Source organism: Mustela lutreola, chromosome X, assembly GCF_030435805.1.
Source record: "Mustela lutreola isolate mMusLut2 chromosome X, mMusLut2.pri, whole genome shotgun sequence".
Taxonomy (NCBI): Eukaryota; Metazoa; Chordata; class Mammalia; order Carnivora; family Mustelidae; genus Mustela; species Mustela lutreola.
Window position 1 is genome coordinate 21,665,840 of NC_081308.1, and position 21,339 is coordinate 21,687,178.

The window sequence follows — 21,339 nt, forward strand, 5'->3', positions numbered from 1 at the left end:
GACAGAGAGAGAGAGAGAGAGATCACAAGTAGGCAGAGAGTTAGGCAGAGAGAGGAGGATGCAGGTTCCCTGCTGAGCAGAGAGCCCGACGTGGGGCTCGATCCCAGGACCCTGAGATCATGACCTGAGCCAAAGGCAGAGTCTTAACCCACTGAGCCACCCAGGTGCCCCAAAATACTCTAGTTATTTTTAACCAAATATATATCCAAAGACAACTGAAAAATTTTTGAGTATTTTACTTCTTTTAAAAGAAGATTTATTTGAGAGAGAGAGAGAAAGAGCAAGAGCAGGAGCGGTTGGGGGTGGGGTGGGGGAGGGATAGCAGGAGGAGAAGCAGACTCCCCACTGAGCAGGGAACTCCGATCTGGGGCTCCATCCCAGGACTCCGGATCACAACCTAAGCCATAAGCAGATGCTTAATTGACTAAGCCACCCCAGTACCCCTAATGTATCTTTTTTATTGATACATGGGGAAAATTTGATAGGTTATTGTAATAATCATTACTCCTATTCTCTGCTGTTTCTGTTCTCCTTCTGAGAACAGGGGAATCTGAAATTTCTTGACTCTATAACTTCGAATGGGACAATACAACTAGTTTTAATCCATCAGTTTTTAGTGTAAGAAATATGACCTACTTCTAGCTTACAGTATTTAATTATTGGTATAAAATCCTAAGAAGATCTCTTGCCCTTAGGCTCAGAGATGAACAACATCTGAGATGGTGGATGCCTTATCTGTCTTACTTTTGGAGTGACTAAGATGAACAAGGACCATCCCATCAACCTGTAATGAACATGAAACCTAGAGGAGAAATGCACCTTTATTTCAAACCACTGAGATTTTGGACACTTTCTGTACGTAGTATAACCCAGCCTATGCTGACAGATACAGTCCTCATAAGAATATTCTAGATAGGGGCAACTGGGTGGCTCACTGGGTTAAAGCCTCTGCCTTCGGCCCAGGTCATGATCCCAGGGTCCTGGGATCGAGCCCTGCACCGGGCTCTCTGCTCAGTGGGGAGCCTGATTCTTCCTCCTCTCTCTCTCTCTCTCTCTGCCTGCCTCTTTTCAAGCATATTCTAGGTAATATGGTTCTTTATCCTCAACAACAACCCAGAAGTATTTTGAATGTATTTTAGAAAGGTCAGTGGTATGAATATAAACAAAAATGATATAGTGATGACTCTTTAAAGAACAAACATCTTATGATCACTGCACTCAATTATATTGTGTTTTAATCCAAGAATTATCTTTCTAGAATTGCTATAAAATAGAAAATTATAACTACAAATATGAGTAACATGTAAAAGTAATTTTAATAATTTTTTAATCCTGTGTATATGAAATGTTATCATTTTACCATATAATCAATATAAAACACTAATAATGTAATACTTTACATTTTTTAACTAAGTCTATAAAATCCAATGGATTTCAAATGGGTCTAATGACATATATAACATCTCAATTCAGACTGGCCACATTTCAAGTGTTCCATTACCACGTGTGGCTAGTGATTACAGTATTGAACAGTGTAACTTTATAGGTTACAGAATCTAGTGAAATAAATGATATGCAAAGGCTTCAGGTGCTCATTTATAAATCCTATTTTGTCATTTGTGCTTTTAATAGTTTATGACTAACAAAGGTATTTAAGGTTACATTCTTTTACAGGAACACAGAAAGAAGATAACCTTTGTAGCTAAATTTAAACAGATCTATATACTCTGGAAATGAGTAAAATGTACATGTAAAATCTTATACAAAAATTGAATAGCCTAACCTGAGACCTGCCTGTATATATGGCAATATGACCTATGCATAAATGTTGGCCTGGCAGTAACTATTGGCGGTAAGAATCAACATTGCCCTTGAGATACAAAGTGAGTCTCTATTCACACAGAGATAAGTGGGAATTTAGGATACAAAAGTTCTCATGAATAAAGCATAATCACAGAAAAAAAAAAAAAACAACAAAACACACACACCAAAAAAAAAAAAAAGTATAATCACAATAATGTCAGGTTAAAAATATTTAATGTATATGTAACCAGTCAATTTCTATGACTATAAAATATTCATCAACCATCTAATTTGAGTATTGTGAGAGCTAATGAATCTCCTAAGAGAATCTCCTTGCAAATTCTATTCTAGGATAAAATGATCTGACCTACCACAGAAGTTGCTAAATATAACAATATTTGAGAACTGTGTCAAAAATGATTGTTTTGAATGAGCTGGGCGTGCCATTCTTTTTAACAGTAATAATATAGCAAGCAAAATGAAAACCCATGCCATTTTTCTTTAGGAAAATATCCATTTTGCTATTCACCTCAATGGATAGGAAATACAACAAGCACATTCAGAATGGTTTTCAGTCAGTAACATAAACATGGAGAAGAGAGGGATACCGAAAATATCTCTGTTTTATTCCACTACAAATTATTACTAAGTCTGACAAGAATGTTTCTTGATCATTTTGACCTTTGGAGAAACTGAGGGTCAATATTGATTTGATACAGTACATCTTTTATAGAAAGTAAAGGCAAAGGAAAAAAAAAAAGTAAGAGCTCCTGGGTTCTCAGTGGGTTAAGCCTCAGCCTTCGGCTCAGGTCATGATCCCAGGGTCCTGGGATAGAGCTCATATCTGGCTCTCTGCTCCAGATATGGGCTCTATCCCAAGACCAGATATGGGCTCTACCCAGCAGGCTACCTGCTTCCTCCTACCCCTCTGTTTGCCCCTCTGCCTACTTGTGATCTCTGTCTGTCAAATAAATAAATAAAATCTTTAAAAAAAAAAAAACAGTAAAATGTGACCATATTCAGTGTCTAATAGATTTCTCCATAGGGTGGTATAGAATAAGATGAAGGTGCATACTGAAGTAACTTTGCCTAAGCCAACTTGATCCTCATGTAAAATATTAGGCAAAGAATCCAAAGTGGATGCTGTTTTATAAAAATGGATTAGACTAAACTGAGTACTCTCCCATATAAATAACGGAAATTGAGAAATTGAAAAAGATTTGATTTTCATTACTACTGACAGATCCTAAAGGAGGAACTCTTTACAGAGTATTTATTTGTCTTAGACTTTTAAATGAATTTATGTTCTGGTTTTTTATTGCTATAACAAATTATCTCAAAATTTAGTGAAGCAAAACAAATATTTTATTTTGGGTCATGAATCTTTAGATCAGGAAATGTGGAAATACTCTCTGAATGATTCTTCCCTGGGAGCTCTCACCTGTGAACCGGGGGCTGCAGTCATCTGAAATCTGTACTGTTCTGGCTATTCAAAATGACCTATTTTATAATATTGGTAGTTGGTATTAATTTTCTCCTTGAAACATAGTTAGGGTAGTGGGCTGGAGCACCTTAACAGTCCTCCCTTGCATGGTGATCTCAGAGTAGACATTTCTTTTATAAACTGACTGACTTTTTGCATTGTTAACCTAAGTAAAACTGACACACAATGCTGAATTAGTTTCAGGTGTACAACACAGTGAGTCAACACCAAATTAGAAGTAATAAAATGAATTCAATAAAGTTATGGCATACAAAATTAATATACAGAAATCTGTTGCTTCTCTATGCATGAATAACAAAGTAGCAGAAAGAAAGATTAAGAATTCAATTTAAAAATGCATCAAAAGGAATGAAACACCTATGAATAAACTTTACCAAGGAGGTGAACGATCTGTACTGTGAAAACTCTTACACACTGACAAAAGAAATTGAAAGTGAAACAAATGGAATGGTATACAATGCTCATGGGCAAGAAAAATTAATATGTCAAACTGCTTCTACTACCCAAAGCAACCTACAGATTCAATGTAATCCCTATCCAAACACCAAGAGTATTTTCCAGAGAGGGAGAGCAAATAATCCAAAAATGTGTATGCAATCATAAAATAAACCAAATAGCCAAAGTAATCCAGAGAAAGAAGAAGATGAAGATATTATAATCCCAGATTTCAAATTAAATTACAAAGCTAATGTAACCAAAACAGTATGATACTGGCACAAAAACAGTCAAAAAAATCAACGGGACAGAATAGAGTGTACAGAAATACATCTATGCTTATAACATTAATTAAGCTACAGCAAAAAATGGGTAAGAATATCCAATAGGGAGTGGACAGTCTCTTCCATAAACTCTAAAAGGATTAAATATCTAAATGTGAGACCTGAAAGCATAAAACTTGTTAAAGAAACCAAAGGCACTCATCTGATTGACATCAGCCTTAGCAGTATTTTTCCAAATATGAAACAAAAGCAAAAATAAAAAATTGAGACTATATCCAACTAAAAAGCTTTTGCAAAGTGAAAGAAACCACGAACTCAATGCTAATTCATTAACTTAATGAATTAACTCAATGTTAATTAAATTAACATTAATTAATGATAATCATTAGTGTAATGTTAATTTAAATATATATATATATATAACATATGATGCAACATCGAAAAACAAATAACCTGATTAAAAATGGGCAGAGTATGTGAATAAACAGTTTTCTAAACACATACAGATGGCTGACAGATGTATGAAAAGATGCTCAACATCACTAATCATCAAGGGAATGCAAATAAAAGCCACAATGAGATATCACCTTACACCTCTCAGAATGGATAAATCAAAAAGGAATAACAAATGCTGATGAAGATATGGAGAAGAGAAAACTTTGCACACTTTTGGTGGGAATGTAAATAGGTACAGGTGCTATGGAAAGCAGTATGAAGATTCCTCAAAAAATTAAAATAGAGATGCCACGTGATCCAGTCATTCTGCTACTGGGTATTTACACAAAGAAAAGGAAATCACTAATTCAAACAGATAACTAGAGCTGCTTATTTATTGAAGCATTATTTATAATATCCAAGATATGGAAGCAACATGAGTGTACATGAGTAGATGACTGGATAAAGATGTGTACAAACACACAAACACACAATTTTGCTCACGCATAAGAAAGAAGATAGTATAACACTAAATTTAAAAAGTCAGAGAAAGACAAATACTATATGAAATCACTTATATGTGAAATTAAAAAAACATATTAAACGTATGACTTCTTAAGTGGAAGCACATGGCATCAAGTCCATGACTCTATCAGTAAAAACAGTTACATGTTTTTACAAGTCCATCAAGTCCATGACTCTATCAGTAAAAACAGTTACATGTCTGCCCACTTGCAAGTTGACCCACCTCTCCATGGGAAGCATAGTTATAAATTGCCACAATTTAATATACAAAGCAATATTGAAATGATCCAGTCCTAGACAGATTAAATGAACAAATGGCATTTGCTAATACACGGACAGCACTTTGGTAGGTAGACATTGCAAATAAAACAAAACTCTAAATAAGGTTTGTTTAATTGAGTTCAAAGACCTTTTCACAGTTAATAATACAAATTGTGTTTTTCTTTTCTAGATATTGTACAGTTTTGGAGACTTTATGAAATGAGAATTAAAAGTCTAATTCACAAATGAACACATATATTCTTTTCTCATTATTTAAAAAATATAAAGTTAAAATAACCCCAAATTTCATGGAATATTTTTAAAATAACTGATATTAAGAAAAAAATATGCCCTGCTCTACTTCTTCAAATAGATGATCAATATTATAATCAATTTTGTATCAATAAATTTATTTTCTGTATTTAAATACCCATTTACATATGTATACATATGCATATATTTTAGAATATGAAAGAGGAAAACCAGATTATGCTATACATATATTTACCTTCAACTGTCTTTTTTTTCATTAATACATTATGAATACCTTCCAGATAAGAACTTACAGATGTACCTTATTCCCTTAAATGATTAAGAGTATTCCACTGTGTGAATTTATCTTATTTTATTTGATCAGGTCATCTGCATAGATAATCAACTTATTTCCTTATTTTTCCTAAAAAAAAATAGTAAACAGAAACATAATAGTATGTATATGAGTTATTTCTAAAAGATAGACTGACTTTAAGTTATGTTCCTTTTATTTTTATTTTTGTAGACCTGCTAACTCACCTTTTTCCTTCCCAGCATTATGCCTCAACTTATATTCTCACCAATGGTGCATGTATATGTCTAATCAACACAACAGTGGTGATGATATATTATAATTTTATATTTCATATTTTCTCAAATATAGTGCTGGCCTAATAAAGGATGAACTATCTTGACTACAGATTATGGGTCACTGAAGCATTATTTTTGTATAAGCTCAGGTGAACCCAGACAATAAAACCTAGATCCTAGGGTTGTTGCGGGGGAGGAAAAATGAATCTAGCTAAACATGAGCTATATTGATTGTTGATGTAAAAAGGATAAGTTGGGGGCGCCTGGGTGGCTCAGTGGGTTAGGCCGCTGCCTTCGGCTCAGGTCATGATCCCAGGGTCCTGGGATTGAGCCCCGCATCCAGCTCTCTGCTCAGCCGGGAGCCTGCTTCCCTCTCTCTCTCTGCCTGCCTCTCTGCCTACTTGTGATCTCTCTCTGTCAAAAAAAAAAAAAAAAAAAAAAATCTTCAAAAAAAAAAAGGATAAGTTGTTGTTTTTTTTAATAAACTTTCCCTAAAAATGTGAAACAAAACTTTAGGGAAATTCAGTAAAGCTAGGAATTGCAGTATTTTGGTCTGCTTTGTTGACTGTTGTGATCCAGAGAAAAGATAAATAGCAATTATGCGATATTCTGCATTTTCTGAGGGCTTTGAAACAATTTAATCTGTAGCTGCTAATGTTAGTTTTACCATCCCCCTTTTAAGGAGTTATATTCCAATTATTTTGCAACCACAGTCAGTGGTTTGTTCTCAAATTGTTATAATTAAAAATCAATATTTTCCTCTATTTATGCAGTTATGATGATCTAAGGGGAAAATATTTAGTAAAATACTATATTGAAGGAAAAGATACTTAGAAGGTACTCTCACTGTCAATACTCATGTGCTAATGGCTGCTGAAAAATAATACTTTGAAAACAAATATAATTCATTGCAACTAAGTGCTTTTTCAACTTTTATTTGCTTATCCTATCAATTCTAAGCAAGCTCTGTATTACAGAAATATATATCATTCACAACCTTAAACTCCTTTAATAAAAAGGTGTGAGATTTCGATTTTTTAATCAATCTGCCATTGAAGCTGAGATCTGTTGTATGGAAAAATATCACTAGAACATTAGTGTATTTGTTTTTTGTTTTTTTTAATACCGTACTATATAGGATACAGTAATCATCCTATATATCTTCAGTTTTATATCAACTTAATCAATGATTCTCTAGGAGCCAATTTGGAAAATGTTCAGTGACTTCACGAGACGGTTCTATAGCTTAGGTTTTTGAACAAGAGGTGCTCTTGGTGGCATGAGGCACCATTCAAGAAGTCCCACTAGATGACAGCAGGACGGAGAGGCATTATCAGCTCTCTGGTCCAGTCCCAGCCGAGCGCCGCTGGGAATAAACACTGTGGAACCTATGAACCGCCCCGCTGAGTCTGGTCAACCAGACGCAGCACTGCCTGCCACATGCCAGGTAGTATATTAGCTACTGGGATGACAGTACTGAAGAAAACCAATGAAAGGTTCTTCTAACTGCATGGAGTATATAAATTGTTAGGAGCAATCCAAGAAATGCAAATGAAAAAGAGATTTTAAAAATCTATTATGTTCATAATAGAGCAAAAATGTCCCAGAAATCTGGAGACCTTACAAAAACAGTCTGCAATGAAAAATGAAGCTTCCTGCTTTCCAAGGGCATGCATTCATAGTGAAGACATTTTGTGACAATCCTGATGCTTTCCATACAATTTCTGCTTTGAGAAATGCAGTTCATGTAGACAAGTCGACTCCCTCTCTGGGATCAAACAACACTGTCTTCTGGAGTTATGGGATTTCATAATATAAAATATTGTGATTAGCACTCTAACCCTTGCCACTGAGGGAGGAACTCAAGACTGGTTTCTATTCTACCCAGCCAAACCTGCAAAATAGCCCAGGATATCCATTCTCCTCTAGATACTCAAATGTTCCCCAATGGACTCAGTAACAGTTTAAAAACTCATATCTGAAAAACCTGAAAGTGAAGACATATAATCCACTACAACATGAAAATATATAGAGAACATGTCTGCTTCCCCACATAAAGGAGGATCTATTTGGGAAACTCAAGGCTATGACTTTTATTGCATCAATTTATGTGGTATACACCTTGTCATATGATCTGCATATACCCTTCCCAGCCATGGAGAAGGAAAGAAAGGCAAGACTTTCAGTGCACCTGTGTGGAGGGGAGACTGGAGATTTTAATAAAACACCATGGACTTGTCAACCTTAGAACTGATGCTGCTAATACTTAAAGAGAATCTCAACTTTCTCCAAGTGGCTGGGCTGAGATTCTGCTAGTTAATTATTACAGGTTTTCAACATAAATATCAAATCTAAGGAGATACTTTTAGCAAAAATACACTGCATTTACTTAATCTTCACACTGCACAGGGAATACTGATGGCATGATAACTGAACGTTTTAAAATGCTTCCAATTGAATTAACAGACTTTTAGCTTTACTTTTGAACATATTTAAATTTGAAATAAACCAGTGACAATAGTAAATGATTACTTTTAGTTGTGACTACCTATCACAAAATGAATAAAAAATAATGAGTCAGTGTGAGTACGTGACGGATCATTTATTTATTTATTTATTTCAGATCATTTATTTATTTATTTATTTGACGGAGATCACAAGTAGACAGAGAGGCAGGCAGAGAGAGAGAGAGAGGAGGAAGCAGGCTCCCTGCTGAGCAGAGAGCCCGATGCGGGGCTCGATCCCAGGACCCTGGGATCATGACCTGAGCCGAAGGCAGAGGCTTTAACCCACTGAGCCACCCAGGCACCCCACGTGACAGATTATTAGCAGCCGTTTGAAAGGACCAATAGATGATGGAAATTCAGATATTATTTCATGACATATTAAGACAGGGAAACAGAGAGAGACATGTCGCCAGGACATCTTCATGTGAATTCATACCGACAAGGACAGGACAGGAAGATTGAAATGCAGAAGACAAGATGATATTGGGGAATATTTCCTTTGCTGTTTCCCCATTGTATGATAACTTACAATCAGAACAAGATTCATATAATTAAAAAAAATGGAGTGTATGTATTTGGCTATTCCTGTGGCAGTGAAATTAAAAATTAAATTAAGTTGTCAATTCTTTTCCTGAAATGTGATGAGAGTAGAAAATTAGCATGAGTGTCTTGAGTCTTCTCTTACTTAGTAAGATGGATTTAGTATCCTAAAGAGGGGTAAACAAGGGTGTATTAAAAAATCTTATCAAACCCACGATTGGAAGTACTTCTATTTTTACAATCTTTATGACCTTAAGCTTTTTCACACTTAGCTAAGATACGTAAAATGAGAGGATATTAATATTTGAGCTGCTAAATATGCACATTTGTGGTGATGGCCCCAAGATGTAACAATGCACTTGTAACCTGCACAATTTCATAAAGACACGTGCTGTCTTGTGATCTGAATAAAATCACATGTTTAGGGAACCCCTGTCAGGATTCCTTACACCATAACTGCCCCCATGATCTACATGTGTGCATGCTCAACTTGTTTTGGCTTCTTGGAAGTTGGGAAAAAGCTACATTTTAGACTGTGGGCAATTCGGGACCCTAAATATAATTCAATTCTTTTCTCTTCCTCACATGTACAGGGGACTAATGGAGTGACTGGAAATAGCTACCCAACCAATGAGTTTGAAACCTCTGCTACTCGTCTGACAACATTCAGCTCCCCTTTCCTCTCTCTCTTCTCTCACTCCACTTCTTTCCATGATCCTTCCACCCACACCTGTTACATCCACTGAAATTCTTCCCGTAACCGCCACCATGATGGAGAGAGAGCACACAACACAGAGCCTACCACTGGACACATGAGACCAACATATTTTTAACTTGTCTTTCAGCTTATGAGATATTTAAGATGTATGTCAAGATGATTTAATATACGCTTACTCTGAGAACGGATCCGTGTCTTCTAGTTAATTAATATAAGCATTATGCCCCATACGTATATTTTGAAAAAATTTTTGGTGAGAACTCTTGACTTCCAATCTCTTTGCAGATTTCAATTACACAGCACAGTGTTATCAACTACAGATATTTTTGTTAACATTTGCTGAGAAGTTCCTTTTAAAAAAAATATGCTCAGGAAAACCAGCTGTGTTCTTGTTCTGGTCCATACACACACACACACACACACACACACACATACATAAACACACACATATACATATATATATGAAAAAAATATATATATATCTTTTTTCCTATCTGGAATGGCTTTGTACTGTATTACCTTAGGTTAATTCGAACTACATTCCACAAATTCCCTTTGCTGTGTATTTTCAGCGTGGTATTGGACTCAGTGAAGATGTGTGCATTATGTAGAAGGCAGAAGTGAAGGCATACACTTCAGTATGTTCTAAAGGATGAGGAAAGACAGGGCCTCTTGCTGCTTATACGGGTTGTCATGGAGGTAATGGGTTATCATGGTGGGGTGGAGGTAGCAGCCAGACATGCAACTTTTTAAATTGCTGTGTCCTTCACTACATCCTAAGCCAGGTTTTAGACCAATTCCAGGGTAGGGTGAAGGGCCCCAGCTGATCCGACAGCCACCCACGTGACCAGAGATGGAGCTGACAAAACGCAAGCATATATTCCAGTTTGTCTTCATCTTCTCCAGTTCATCCACACAGGTTTCGCTGTGCCCAGTCTGTCCTTGTAAACTCGTTTGCCTTGTTCTCTCCCACTTGCTGAGTTCAGGCACCAGAACCAGAAGCAGGAGTCTTAGATAGACTTGTCCAACCAACTTCCACATTGACGTAATATATACTCAACTGGATGCCGTATTCTGGATCACTGCCAGTGGGACTGTGTGGTCTGATCACGCCTTGACTTATACACTGCTGTGGACACGTGCCTCCAAGACTGTCCCCCAATGGCCCCCACCTATTCACACCCATGTATAGGCTCCCATCCACATAGTTTTAGGGTTGGCCTCATGCAACCAACAGAATAAAACCCAAGTGACAATGTGCCCCTTTGGAAGCCAGAGGGGATAATAGGCACTGTGGCTTCCTGCTTGCTCTCCTTCTTTCTGGGATTACTTTCCCTAGGAGGAAGGCAGGTGCCACATCATGAGGAATCCTAGGGAAAGGCTTACATTTGGAGAAACTGAGGCGTCCTGACAACAGCCATGTGAGTGACTTTGGAAGCGGATGCTCTAGCCCCTGTCCAGGCAGAGGTGACTGCAGCATCAGCCTTGGTTTGATGCTAACCTCATAAGGGATTCTGAGCCAGAACCACACAAGCAAACTCACTCGCAAATTCTTGAGCTTCAGAAACTCTGAGTTGATAAATGCTTGTTGTTTTAAACCATTACATCTGGGGGATTTGCTATGTCACAATAGATAATAAATGATCAAATATTGCTATCAAAACCAAAGTCTAATTAAAAAATCCAAATAATTCTCAAATCCCAGAAACCTTGTCACAACTTTTAAACATATTACTTGTTTACCAAAAGAACTTTCAGAATCATCACAAGATGAAATAAAAATAGACTTGTGCCCTAGATGATCATTAAGAAAATTCTTAAGACACTCTACACACATACGACACCATGAGATGTTTTCTTAGTACATAAATCACAGTTTTTTGAAACCAATTACTAGGATAAAGTTCATTTAAAAATAATCATTTTGAATGCTTAGTAGTAGGGAAAACAAAACAATATGAAAACATTAAAAAAAAAATAAAGCACCAAAAAAATCTCCCAAAACGTTAGGATCAAAATGCTTAAGACAAATATGCAGAATTTTAGACCTCTTATTTGGGTTTCATTATACTCCACTTTAAATTGAATAAAATACCATAGTTACTTAGCACTCTGATGCCCACTGCCTAAATATTCCCCTTCAGGCTGTTATATTCTATATTAGAACTCAATACCCAGTGCAATTTCTGCTAATATTTCAATTGCCTAGCTTTTATGTAATGCCACAGATAACAACTCTCATAAAAAACCAGGAAGTAAAAAAAAAGGAAAAAAAGTCAAATTAACTTCTTACATCAGTGAATAAATTTAACTAAACTGAGAATGTATCACCTCAGATTCATTATCATTCAGTTAATTGACTCTAATCAATTTTTTGCAACTTTTCAGAATGGTTTAAGGTGGGGGGGGGATGACTTCAGATCTTTCAAAGAAAATAAAGCCACTCCGCAATATTGCAGAAGGTGACTGCTTTCGTTGGTTACCTACTCTGTGTGGAAGCTGACCCCAAGCCTCCGACTTTCCTTGTCTACCACCTGTCTCTGTTGAATGTGCCTAAGGAGTTAGGATACTTAAAGACCGCGTCAAAAACAAGTATCAACAAAGTCCTCCAAAATAATGCAGTCACAGTAACTTAATCTTCATAGGCATTTAAATATATCTTTATTATTTCACATAATAAAAACAGTCATACTTTTTATAAAGGAGATGGAAATGGGAAGGTTTAATAATGTGTGTCTTTCCTGCCCTCTCTCTCTCTCCTGAGGAATACACACTTGCAGTCTGGTAACTGTCTTTCACTTACACAACTATTGTCCTATTTACACAAACAAGTGAATACATACACAAGCATAAGCAACCCAGCAGCAGGTGTGTGTGTGCATGTATTATGTCAGATAACTTTATGTCCCCATGTATAAATGTGGAGTTTCTGACTTTCCAGCCAGAAGATAGGGATGATTTTATTTTTGTTAAGAGCCATAGGCACTTTTGGAAAGGTAAGACACTACCTGCTGTCTCTTGTGCTATGTGTAGAATTTGCTAAAAATGAAACAAGCAATTCCTGATTGCTACATGCCATGTCAACATATCAGCTGCTGCTTCTGTTCCTGGTTTCCATAGAGTGGTTTTATAGAAAAACTTGAGAAAATTGGTTTTGACATTGATATTTTATAATGCACAGGAACGCAGTGATGATAGTTTACAGCAGATGCCAACAGCCAATGGAATGGGAACTACCAGAAATCTCTGAAGCCTCGTTCAGAAGCTTGCCACGTTGCCTCCCAATGTTACCAGTTTCTTCCATCTTTGGAATTTAGGAGCCTTATTCCATTCACAGATCATCGATCTCTCTTAATAAATTAGTTCTCTATTACTGCATCCAAAATTGCCACGATACTTAGGGTCTTCAAATAACATTTAGGATGTCACGATTTCTGTGGAACAGGAATCCAGGCACAGCTTAGCTAGATGACTTGGCTCAGGGGCTGTCACAGGCTGCAAAGTGTCTGCTAGAGCTGTCATCATCTCCTGGCTGGAATAGGGAAAGATCTATTTCCAAGCTCACTGGCACTGCTGTTGTGCACAAGCAGTTCCTCTCTGGATGCTGACCAGTGATCTCCTGGGTTCTTTAATAGGCGGGCCCCTCCCTAAGGCAGCTCCCAGCACAGCAGCGAGCTATACCAGAGCAAGAAAGAGCAAGAGAGCCTGCAGGCGAGACAGAAGCCACTGGAAGTGACATCTTATCTCCTGGGCTGTATTTTATTATTTAATTTTATTTTTAGAAGTCAACAGGTACAGGCTATGCAAGATGAACGGATTACAGAGGAAGGGGGTATCAGGAGATGAGGGCCACTTTAGAGGTTGTCCACCACACCATTATCTTCCTATCTCAAAGAAGCCTTACTTCCCAGGGAAATGTTTAGAGGCCATTTGCACTATAGTTAAACAAAAGCAGCTTTTAGTTAAAACAAAACAAAACAAAACCAAAAAACCAAAAACCTTTTCCTCTTCATTTTTATCCATCTAATCTGATCTAAACCTAGACTCTTATGTGTAATCAGAAGCTGAAAATTACTGGGAATCTGTGAAATTCAAATCACTTCACTTATTAATTTGGTTTTTTAAAAATGTTTCATCATTTTATTTTTCAAATTAAAAGTCACTGAGTTGATCAAAAGTCTTTTTAGTATTTTTTTAGTGTTTTTTTTTTTTTAATCAGGTATAGTTATACAATCTTTTGCATTCCTGATATAGCTCTTGTACCCTCTTGCTCTCTCTCTCTCTCTCCCTCTCTGCGCTACTCCTTCCCCCTCCCCTGGCTGTCCCCCTATCAATTTCACCATTAGTTTGTAAGTTTCCCAACTTTTTGCTACGAACCAACTTCTGGCTTTGGTGATCCCCTATTTTATGTGTGCACTGTTAATTAGCCTTCTTATTTCTCTTTGCACTTTTCTTTGGGCTTATTTTATATTCATTTATTTAACTTCTTAAAATAGATGTTTCGCTCACTAATTTTCAGATCTAAAAAAATATTCATCTTGATGGTATCACAACTCTTACAATCATATCCCAGCTCAATAAATAGAAATGTTACCGAGTATATCAGAATTTGCTTTCTACCTTCTCCCAGTCAGTAAGCCTTTCCTGCTCTCCAAAGGTAAGTGTTACTGGGCCACGTCAGAGCAGCATTTTGTCTGGGGTTAAGTTTCCCCACAGTTGAGACAAAATCCTTCTGAGTAATCCCCCTTCTTCCTATGAATTACGTTTTCCCAGCCTGGTTGACGGGAAGCAGCACTATTCTGGAAACTGTAAGAGATTTGAGCACTATTCCCTGCAGTCCTCTCTGATGGTTTTTCCCATGACCTATGGTAGTTGCTTCACATGCAGGTAGCCATCAGTACTCTTGAGGACTGTGGGGATTGAGGGGAACCCCCTAATGATCCTTTGTGCAGCTACTTCATCTCCATTAGTATGTCCTGCAAACCCCAGCCACCTTGTTCTTCCTGGACTCGTAGTCCCATCTCCAAAATACAAAAAGTCTTGCAAGTTCTACCTGGATTCCCCTCCCTGTACCATGGTTTGGGCAGTCTCTCAAGGCAATAACCTGGGATAATCACAGAGCTCACCCTGCTTGCCTCCCCCTTCTCAGGAATCAATGTAATTTACTGCCTGGTATCCTATGTCTTCAAAACCATTTCTTAAAAATTGATTCTGAAGGGTTTCTGGTAAAAGAATAAATTCTGTCTCTGACTTCATCTTAAAAGTAGAAGTCTCAGAGGACCTAATAAACATTTTAAGGAATGTTAAACTAATTTTTCCCTGTTTCCATATTAGAATGAATCTTTAGATTTGTGTTATTTCCAGTAACTCTACACCAATGTGTCACTCAAAGACAATTGACATTTTAACAGCTGAGGTGTTTCTCTAGCATCTTACACCTCAAGGCCAGTTAATCTTTTAAGAGGATGCTATCTTTCAAGAAATGATTAGTGCTAGGGACCTTCCTCTTGGAAATAAAACGTACTAAAATCTAAACGTATGTGTTAAATATCAAAGAACTCAAGGATCTATAGAGGTTTCAACACAAATCCTAATGTGAGAAGATCTTCTAGGCCATTTAGCAATTGTGGAGGACAATACCATTCCTCTGATCTCTAACCTACCATCTGCCATTTTTATGTAAAAGTGCTACTCTTCTTTATGCAGTGGAGATAAGCCTCATTCTTATATGAATAGACAGTTAAAGAAGTACTTGAAAAAAACTTTCAACATGAAAGAGACAAAAGTAAACTCAAAAATGAAGTAGGAAACAAGATAATGCAGGAAAAGGAAGAAACTTCAAACAAATATAGTTAATGTCTTCAGACAAATCAGAGCAAATGTTGATGAACTAACATTCACTGGAGGCACTGTGTACATGGAACCAGAAAAGAATGCACATGAAGAAGGATATGAAGAAAATTGATGTCTTAGAAATAAAAAATTACAGCACCAACGTAGAAATGCAATAAAATAAAGTCAATAAAAACTCCCCCAAAGTAGAAAGAAGGCAAGGAGGTAGAAAGTAGGAGAGAACTGGTAACATGATCAAAGAATCAAATCAGAAAGTTCATACCTGGCTTGTAAAAGTTAAAAAAAAAAAAAAAAAGTGCAAGAGAGACAAATGCCATGTTAGCCCAAAAGTAGAGGCAGAACTATCACATTAATGGACCCACTGAACCCATATACTACAAGATACTACTACAAAAAGGAGAAAGGAAAAATGTAAAAGCATTCAAGAAGAAAACCAAAACTAAGCCAAAAGCAACAGCACATAGAGCAGGTTAACTTCAAAAAGTTGGAGGTTATGGCACAGAAATTCCCAGTACTAACATCTGGAAACTAGAAGACAACTTGGGAATGTCTGCAGGATTCTGAAAAAAAAATGATATTCAAGCTAAAATGTTATAATGACATTAAAATGGCAACAAATGTCAAGGTAAAAGAAAGAGATTTTCACACTTACCGAAATAATTCACCCTCAAAACAATTTTCCTTCCATGGAAACTCTCAGGAACCTAATGGGGGATGTAATTTACCAAAAGACGGTAACACACCAAGAGAGAACAAGACATGACTTCTGGGATCCAGGAAGCAAGTCATGTAAGATGAAAAGCAGAGAATTTCTATAATAAAGGTAAAGGGAAATCTCAGGTTGACTCTTATAAGTATGCTAGTTGTGAGTGAACTTTATAGAGGTCACCAGGGAAGATGTCTCCATAAAGAAAAAAGAAATGTTGCATGAACGATATTGCTAAAATACATTTTACATAGCATATAGAACATGTGGAAAGGATTACCAGTAGATACATTTTAAAAAGCAAATAAAAGATGAAAATACTTTTCTGTAGGATAATCAGAAGTTTTACAAGCAAGGATCCATTATCATTATATATTATTTGTCTTAATAATGGAAAATTTTTGTAATGTCAAAATAACATGAATATTGAGTTACCCCGAAATTGAGATATAATGAGACTGGAAAAAGGAAAGGAGGGAAAATTGGAGGGAGGTGAGGGAAGGTGAAACATTACATTCTCAATGGCAGGTGCACCTGGATGGCCTTTAGCTCAGGTCATGAGCTTAGGACTCGGATCAAGCCCAGCATCAGGTTCCCTGCTCAGCACGGAGTCTGCTTTTCCCTCTGCCTCTTTCCTCCACTCACGCATGTTATCTCTCTCTCTCTCTCTCTCTCTCTCATGAATGAATGAATAAATAAATAAATAAATAAAATCTTTTTTAAAAAATTAAATTTTCAATGGCCGTAACAGGAAAATGATACACAAGTTATAAGATGGATAAATCACGACATGCATATTTAGAAATATGGAGATAAATAAGAGAATGTTATGAATTGTAAGGGACTGCCTCTAGAGGCACAAAGTATAAAGAGAGGGAAAAGGTGGAACAAGCAGTTACACTTTGTATTTTTGTATGCCTTTCAGATTATTTGCTTTTGTTAAACTATATAAATGTAATACATTTATAAAATTGTAATTATCACACACACACAAAAACCAAGATGGAAGAGATGTAGATACTTCAGTCCCATGTCCCCTTGTCCCAAATAAATCACCTGGGATCTTTGGTAGATGATGCCCACACCCTCTGACCATTCCCTCTCTCAAGAGCTTGAGTGGCAGATCTTCTCTAAGAGTTTTCTAGGCAGCAAGGGAAAAAACAATGGGTAACTGCGGAATCCCTGATACACCTGGTCCCATATCTCAAACTATGGGTATGATTAATGGTGTTAAGATGTTCCTGCTTCTTATTCATCTAGACAGATGACTCTGAGGCACGTTTACCATGTTATCTCAGAGGGTCCTCAGCACCTTGAGCCCCAGTGGAACATAGCAAACACCTAACCTTAATATACTCTGCTGGCTTTTCTCACTTTCCTTTCTTATCCTTCCTGGGATCACCTCTCAAATAAATTACATGCCCTAAGGTCCTTTCCTTGCTGTCTAATTTTTGGGGATCCCAAACCGAGACAGATGACTAAGAGATGTTCATTAATACTGCTGATTTATATGCTTCCATTTATCCCCTTCTTCTTATTAATTATTGTAAGCTTGCTCTTGAGTTGGAGCTATTACAAAATTCAAATGACATACTAAGGTCTGTAGAACCCTAAGGATCATAAAGAAAATTTATGACACGTGATCAAGAATTCTAAAGCAGAATTCAAAGCTGAACCTAGCAAGTCAGTCACAGCATCGTGCCATAGGGGAGAAACAGACCTGTAAATCCCCGGAGCGAGGTTCTGCCTACTCAAGGCTGCTGCTACCACTACTCCCGTGTAGAGACACTGAGTGAAGCCAACTGCACCATGGATGATGACCTGGAGGCAAACCCTTCAAATGAGGATGTGGACAAGAAGAAGCCAGAAGAACACATTAAACTCAAAGTCATCAGACAGGATAGCAGTGAGATACATTTCAGAGTGAAAATGACAACACGTATGAAAAAACTCAAAGAACGCTACTGTCAAAGACAAGGAGTTTCAATGCACTCACTTCGATTTCTGTTTGATGGTAAGAGAATTGCTGACAACCACACCGCCAAAGAGCTAGGAATGGAGGAAGATGATGTAATTGAAGTTTATCAGGAACAAAACGGGGGTCATTCAATGATTTAGGTATCCCTTTCACCTTTTTTTCCTTTACCCTCAATCCTTTTTTATTTTTAAAAATAGTTATTTTTAATGTGGTGTTCGAAATAGAATTGAAAACTGGCACCTCATCTTGTTAAACTATCTGATAATTTGAATTCTGTTGACCATTTTTCACTATTACTTTTTTTCATTGTCCTATTTTTGGAGATCAAACCTCAGCCTCCTTCATATATTGCCCTCCTTTTTAAGAAATTACACGGGTACATGGAGAGGCCAGGACTGTGCAATTTTATGCTTTTGATAAATAAGAACCAATGCCAGTGTTAAAAATGTCTCGTTAATGGGCCCTAGAGTTCTAACATGTTACTGCTACATTCGTGGACTATGACTTTCAGTGGGAGATGGAAGTTTTTCAGAGAACTGAACTGTGGAAAACAATCTTTCCTTAACTTGAAGCTACTTTTAGAATTTGAGTGTCTGGACCAAAATACGAGTACTATCAGGCTGGAGCTGAGATAACAGCAATGGTGAGAATAATGATTAACCCCAAAGATGGCTTCACTACGGAGAAAGCAGTTTAAGATAAAAGAGAAAAGTCTCATCAGAAGATCCCAGGAAAGTCCAAATTTCCGTTAGCAGTTAATAAACTTATTCATGCAGAAGTGTATTCAATATAACATTGCTCTTTTGGGTTTTATTTGTACTTTTTGGCCTGGGGTATGTTTTTTTCTTTTTTTTTAAGGTTTTATTTATTTATTTGGGAGAGAGTGCACTTATGAATAAGAGGGAGGGAAAAAAGGAGGAGGGAGAGGGGCAGAGAGAGGGACAGAGAGAGGGGCAGAGGGAAGATGGCAGAGGCAGGAAGAGGAGGGCAGAGGGAGAGGGGCAGAGGGAGGAGGGCAGAGTGAGGACAGCAGAGGAAGGGGGCAGAGGGAGAGGGAGAAGCAGACTCCCTGCTGAACAGGGAGCCCAACAACGATGACAATGTCAATGACGACGACTATGTCATTGACGACAATGACGATGACAATGGTAACATGCGGCTCCATCCCAGGACTCTGAGCTCATGACCTGACCCAAAGGCAGATGCTTAACTGACCGAGCCACCCAGGGGGTTTTAAATGAACATTGTCTGTACCAGTTTCATTAAAATAAAATATTTTTAAGGTAAAAAACAAAAAATAACAAAGTTGAGCATAACATATATGGTGAATACTTTGTTGTGCACTCTATCTGAACTTCCATGGGTATCCTCTAACAGTTGAGGGATGTGTAATGTTATATATAGACTACAACAATCTTAAGCATACAGAAAATAATTACCTATCATATATCACTCTATTAGATGATAAATTTGTTGTGGTTTTAAAATATCCACAAATCATTCCAACTTCTCTAATTAGTTAGGGTCTGTGTCTTTTCTCCTTGAATCTTGACTGACTTCTGGGTTGAACTTATACCTATTTGGAAAGAATGATGACAGGTGAATTCTGAGACTCTGTTATCAGGCACTCTTGGAATGCTTGATCTCGGCATGCCTTCCTCTAAGATGTTTTACCTCAAAAAACTACCCACCATAGTATTAAAACCAAAATTACCAAGAAAGGCTGTATACAGGTGTTTCAGTCAACATTCCCAGCTGAATTTCCAGACTTTTAATAATACCAGATTTTCATAGCTCTCAGCCATTAAGTCATCCCTGGTCTTTGAGTCTACCAGCTGAGGGCCCAGACATCATGGATCACAGTCAAACCATCTCTGCTATGCCATATCTAAGTATCTAATCCACAGGATCTGTGCACATAATAAAATGGTTGCTTTACTCTAAAAAGTTTTAGAATGACTTGTTACATGGCAATAGTAACTAGGACACATTAACTTATTTTAATTAATTACTAAAAATGCATATTGAGGTATAGGTCATTTAGCTAAGCAAAATCTTAAACATTATCACTCCTGTTCCTGACCACATTGCTGAGGAATTCTGCTTTTATCCACATTCACTGCCACTTTAGGGTCAAGAAAAGCATGTCATCTCCTTCGAACAGGAGAACAGAAAAACCCAGAATTAGAAAGGAAAGGGCACAGAATACATGGTTATTAAAAATAGCTGAGAAAGAGTTCATAATTAGTAATAAGAAAACCTGCAGCATATATAACAGAAGAAATAAATGCAGATCTTCCATTTGTGCAGAGTACTGGGTATTTACTGGAGCAACTTGCTGTTATGAAAGAGTCTTTTTTTTAATCACCATGGCATCCAAAGTAATGTTCCAAAGGGATTAATTTGGTAGGAAATTAAATGCTTCGCCTAGATACAAGATCTTTAAAAATTATATATGTGCCAAATTGTGCTAAAATAATTGGGTAGCTGAGGACATCTGCTGCAATAAATTCAAATAGTGAAGATTCAATTTAAATTAATACAAGACGCCAGATCAAAAAGAGCTTTTATATTTCTCCTGCTTTGCATGGAGAAGAGCCTGGAAATAGTTCATTTTAACTATTACAAAAAAAAATACTTGGGAAAAAAAAACCTTCAATAAAAACCTGTAATATCATGAAATGCTATTTTATGAAGTAGGGACACAATTCATATTAAATCACATCCAAGGGCTTTGTGGTCACTTCTTGGATTGGGTCATACCATCTGAGAGTGGGGAAGGACTACATTTTAGAATCTGATGTTACTTTACTCAGTTATGTGGAAATAAACTGTTTGGATTGCTTCTTGTCTGCTTGTTTTAAAGCCCAAGAAATACAGCAGAGAGATGCCAATACCTCACTGTCTATACCAGGATAAAAATACTTATGCAAGCCAGTCATTGGTG

General features: G+C 37.0%; 1 protein-coding gene across 1 annotated transcript; it reads left to right on the plus strand.

The window, feature by feature from the left end:
* Positions 1-18,089: 18,089 nt before the first annotated feature.
* Positions 18,090-19,217, plus strand: LOC131821633 (small ubiquitin-related modifier 1-like). The gene has a single exon (XM_059157855.1). It carries the CDS (start codon positions 18,224-18,226, stop codon positions 18,530-18,532), a length of 309 nt encoding a protein of 102 aa, XP_059013838.1. The 5' UTR covers positions 18,090-18,223; the 3' UTR covers positions 18,533-19,217.
* Positions 19,218-21,339: the final 2,122 nt, after the last annotated feature.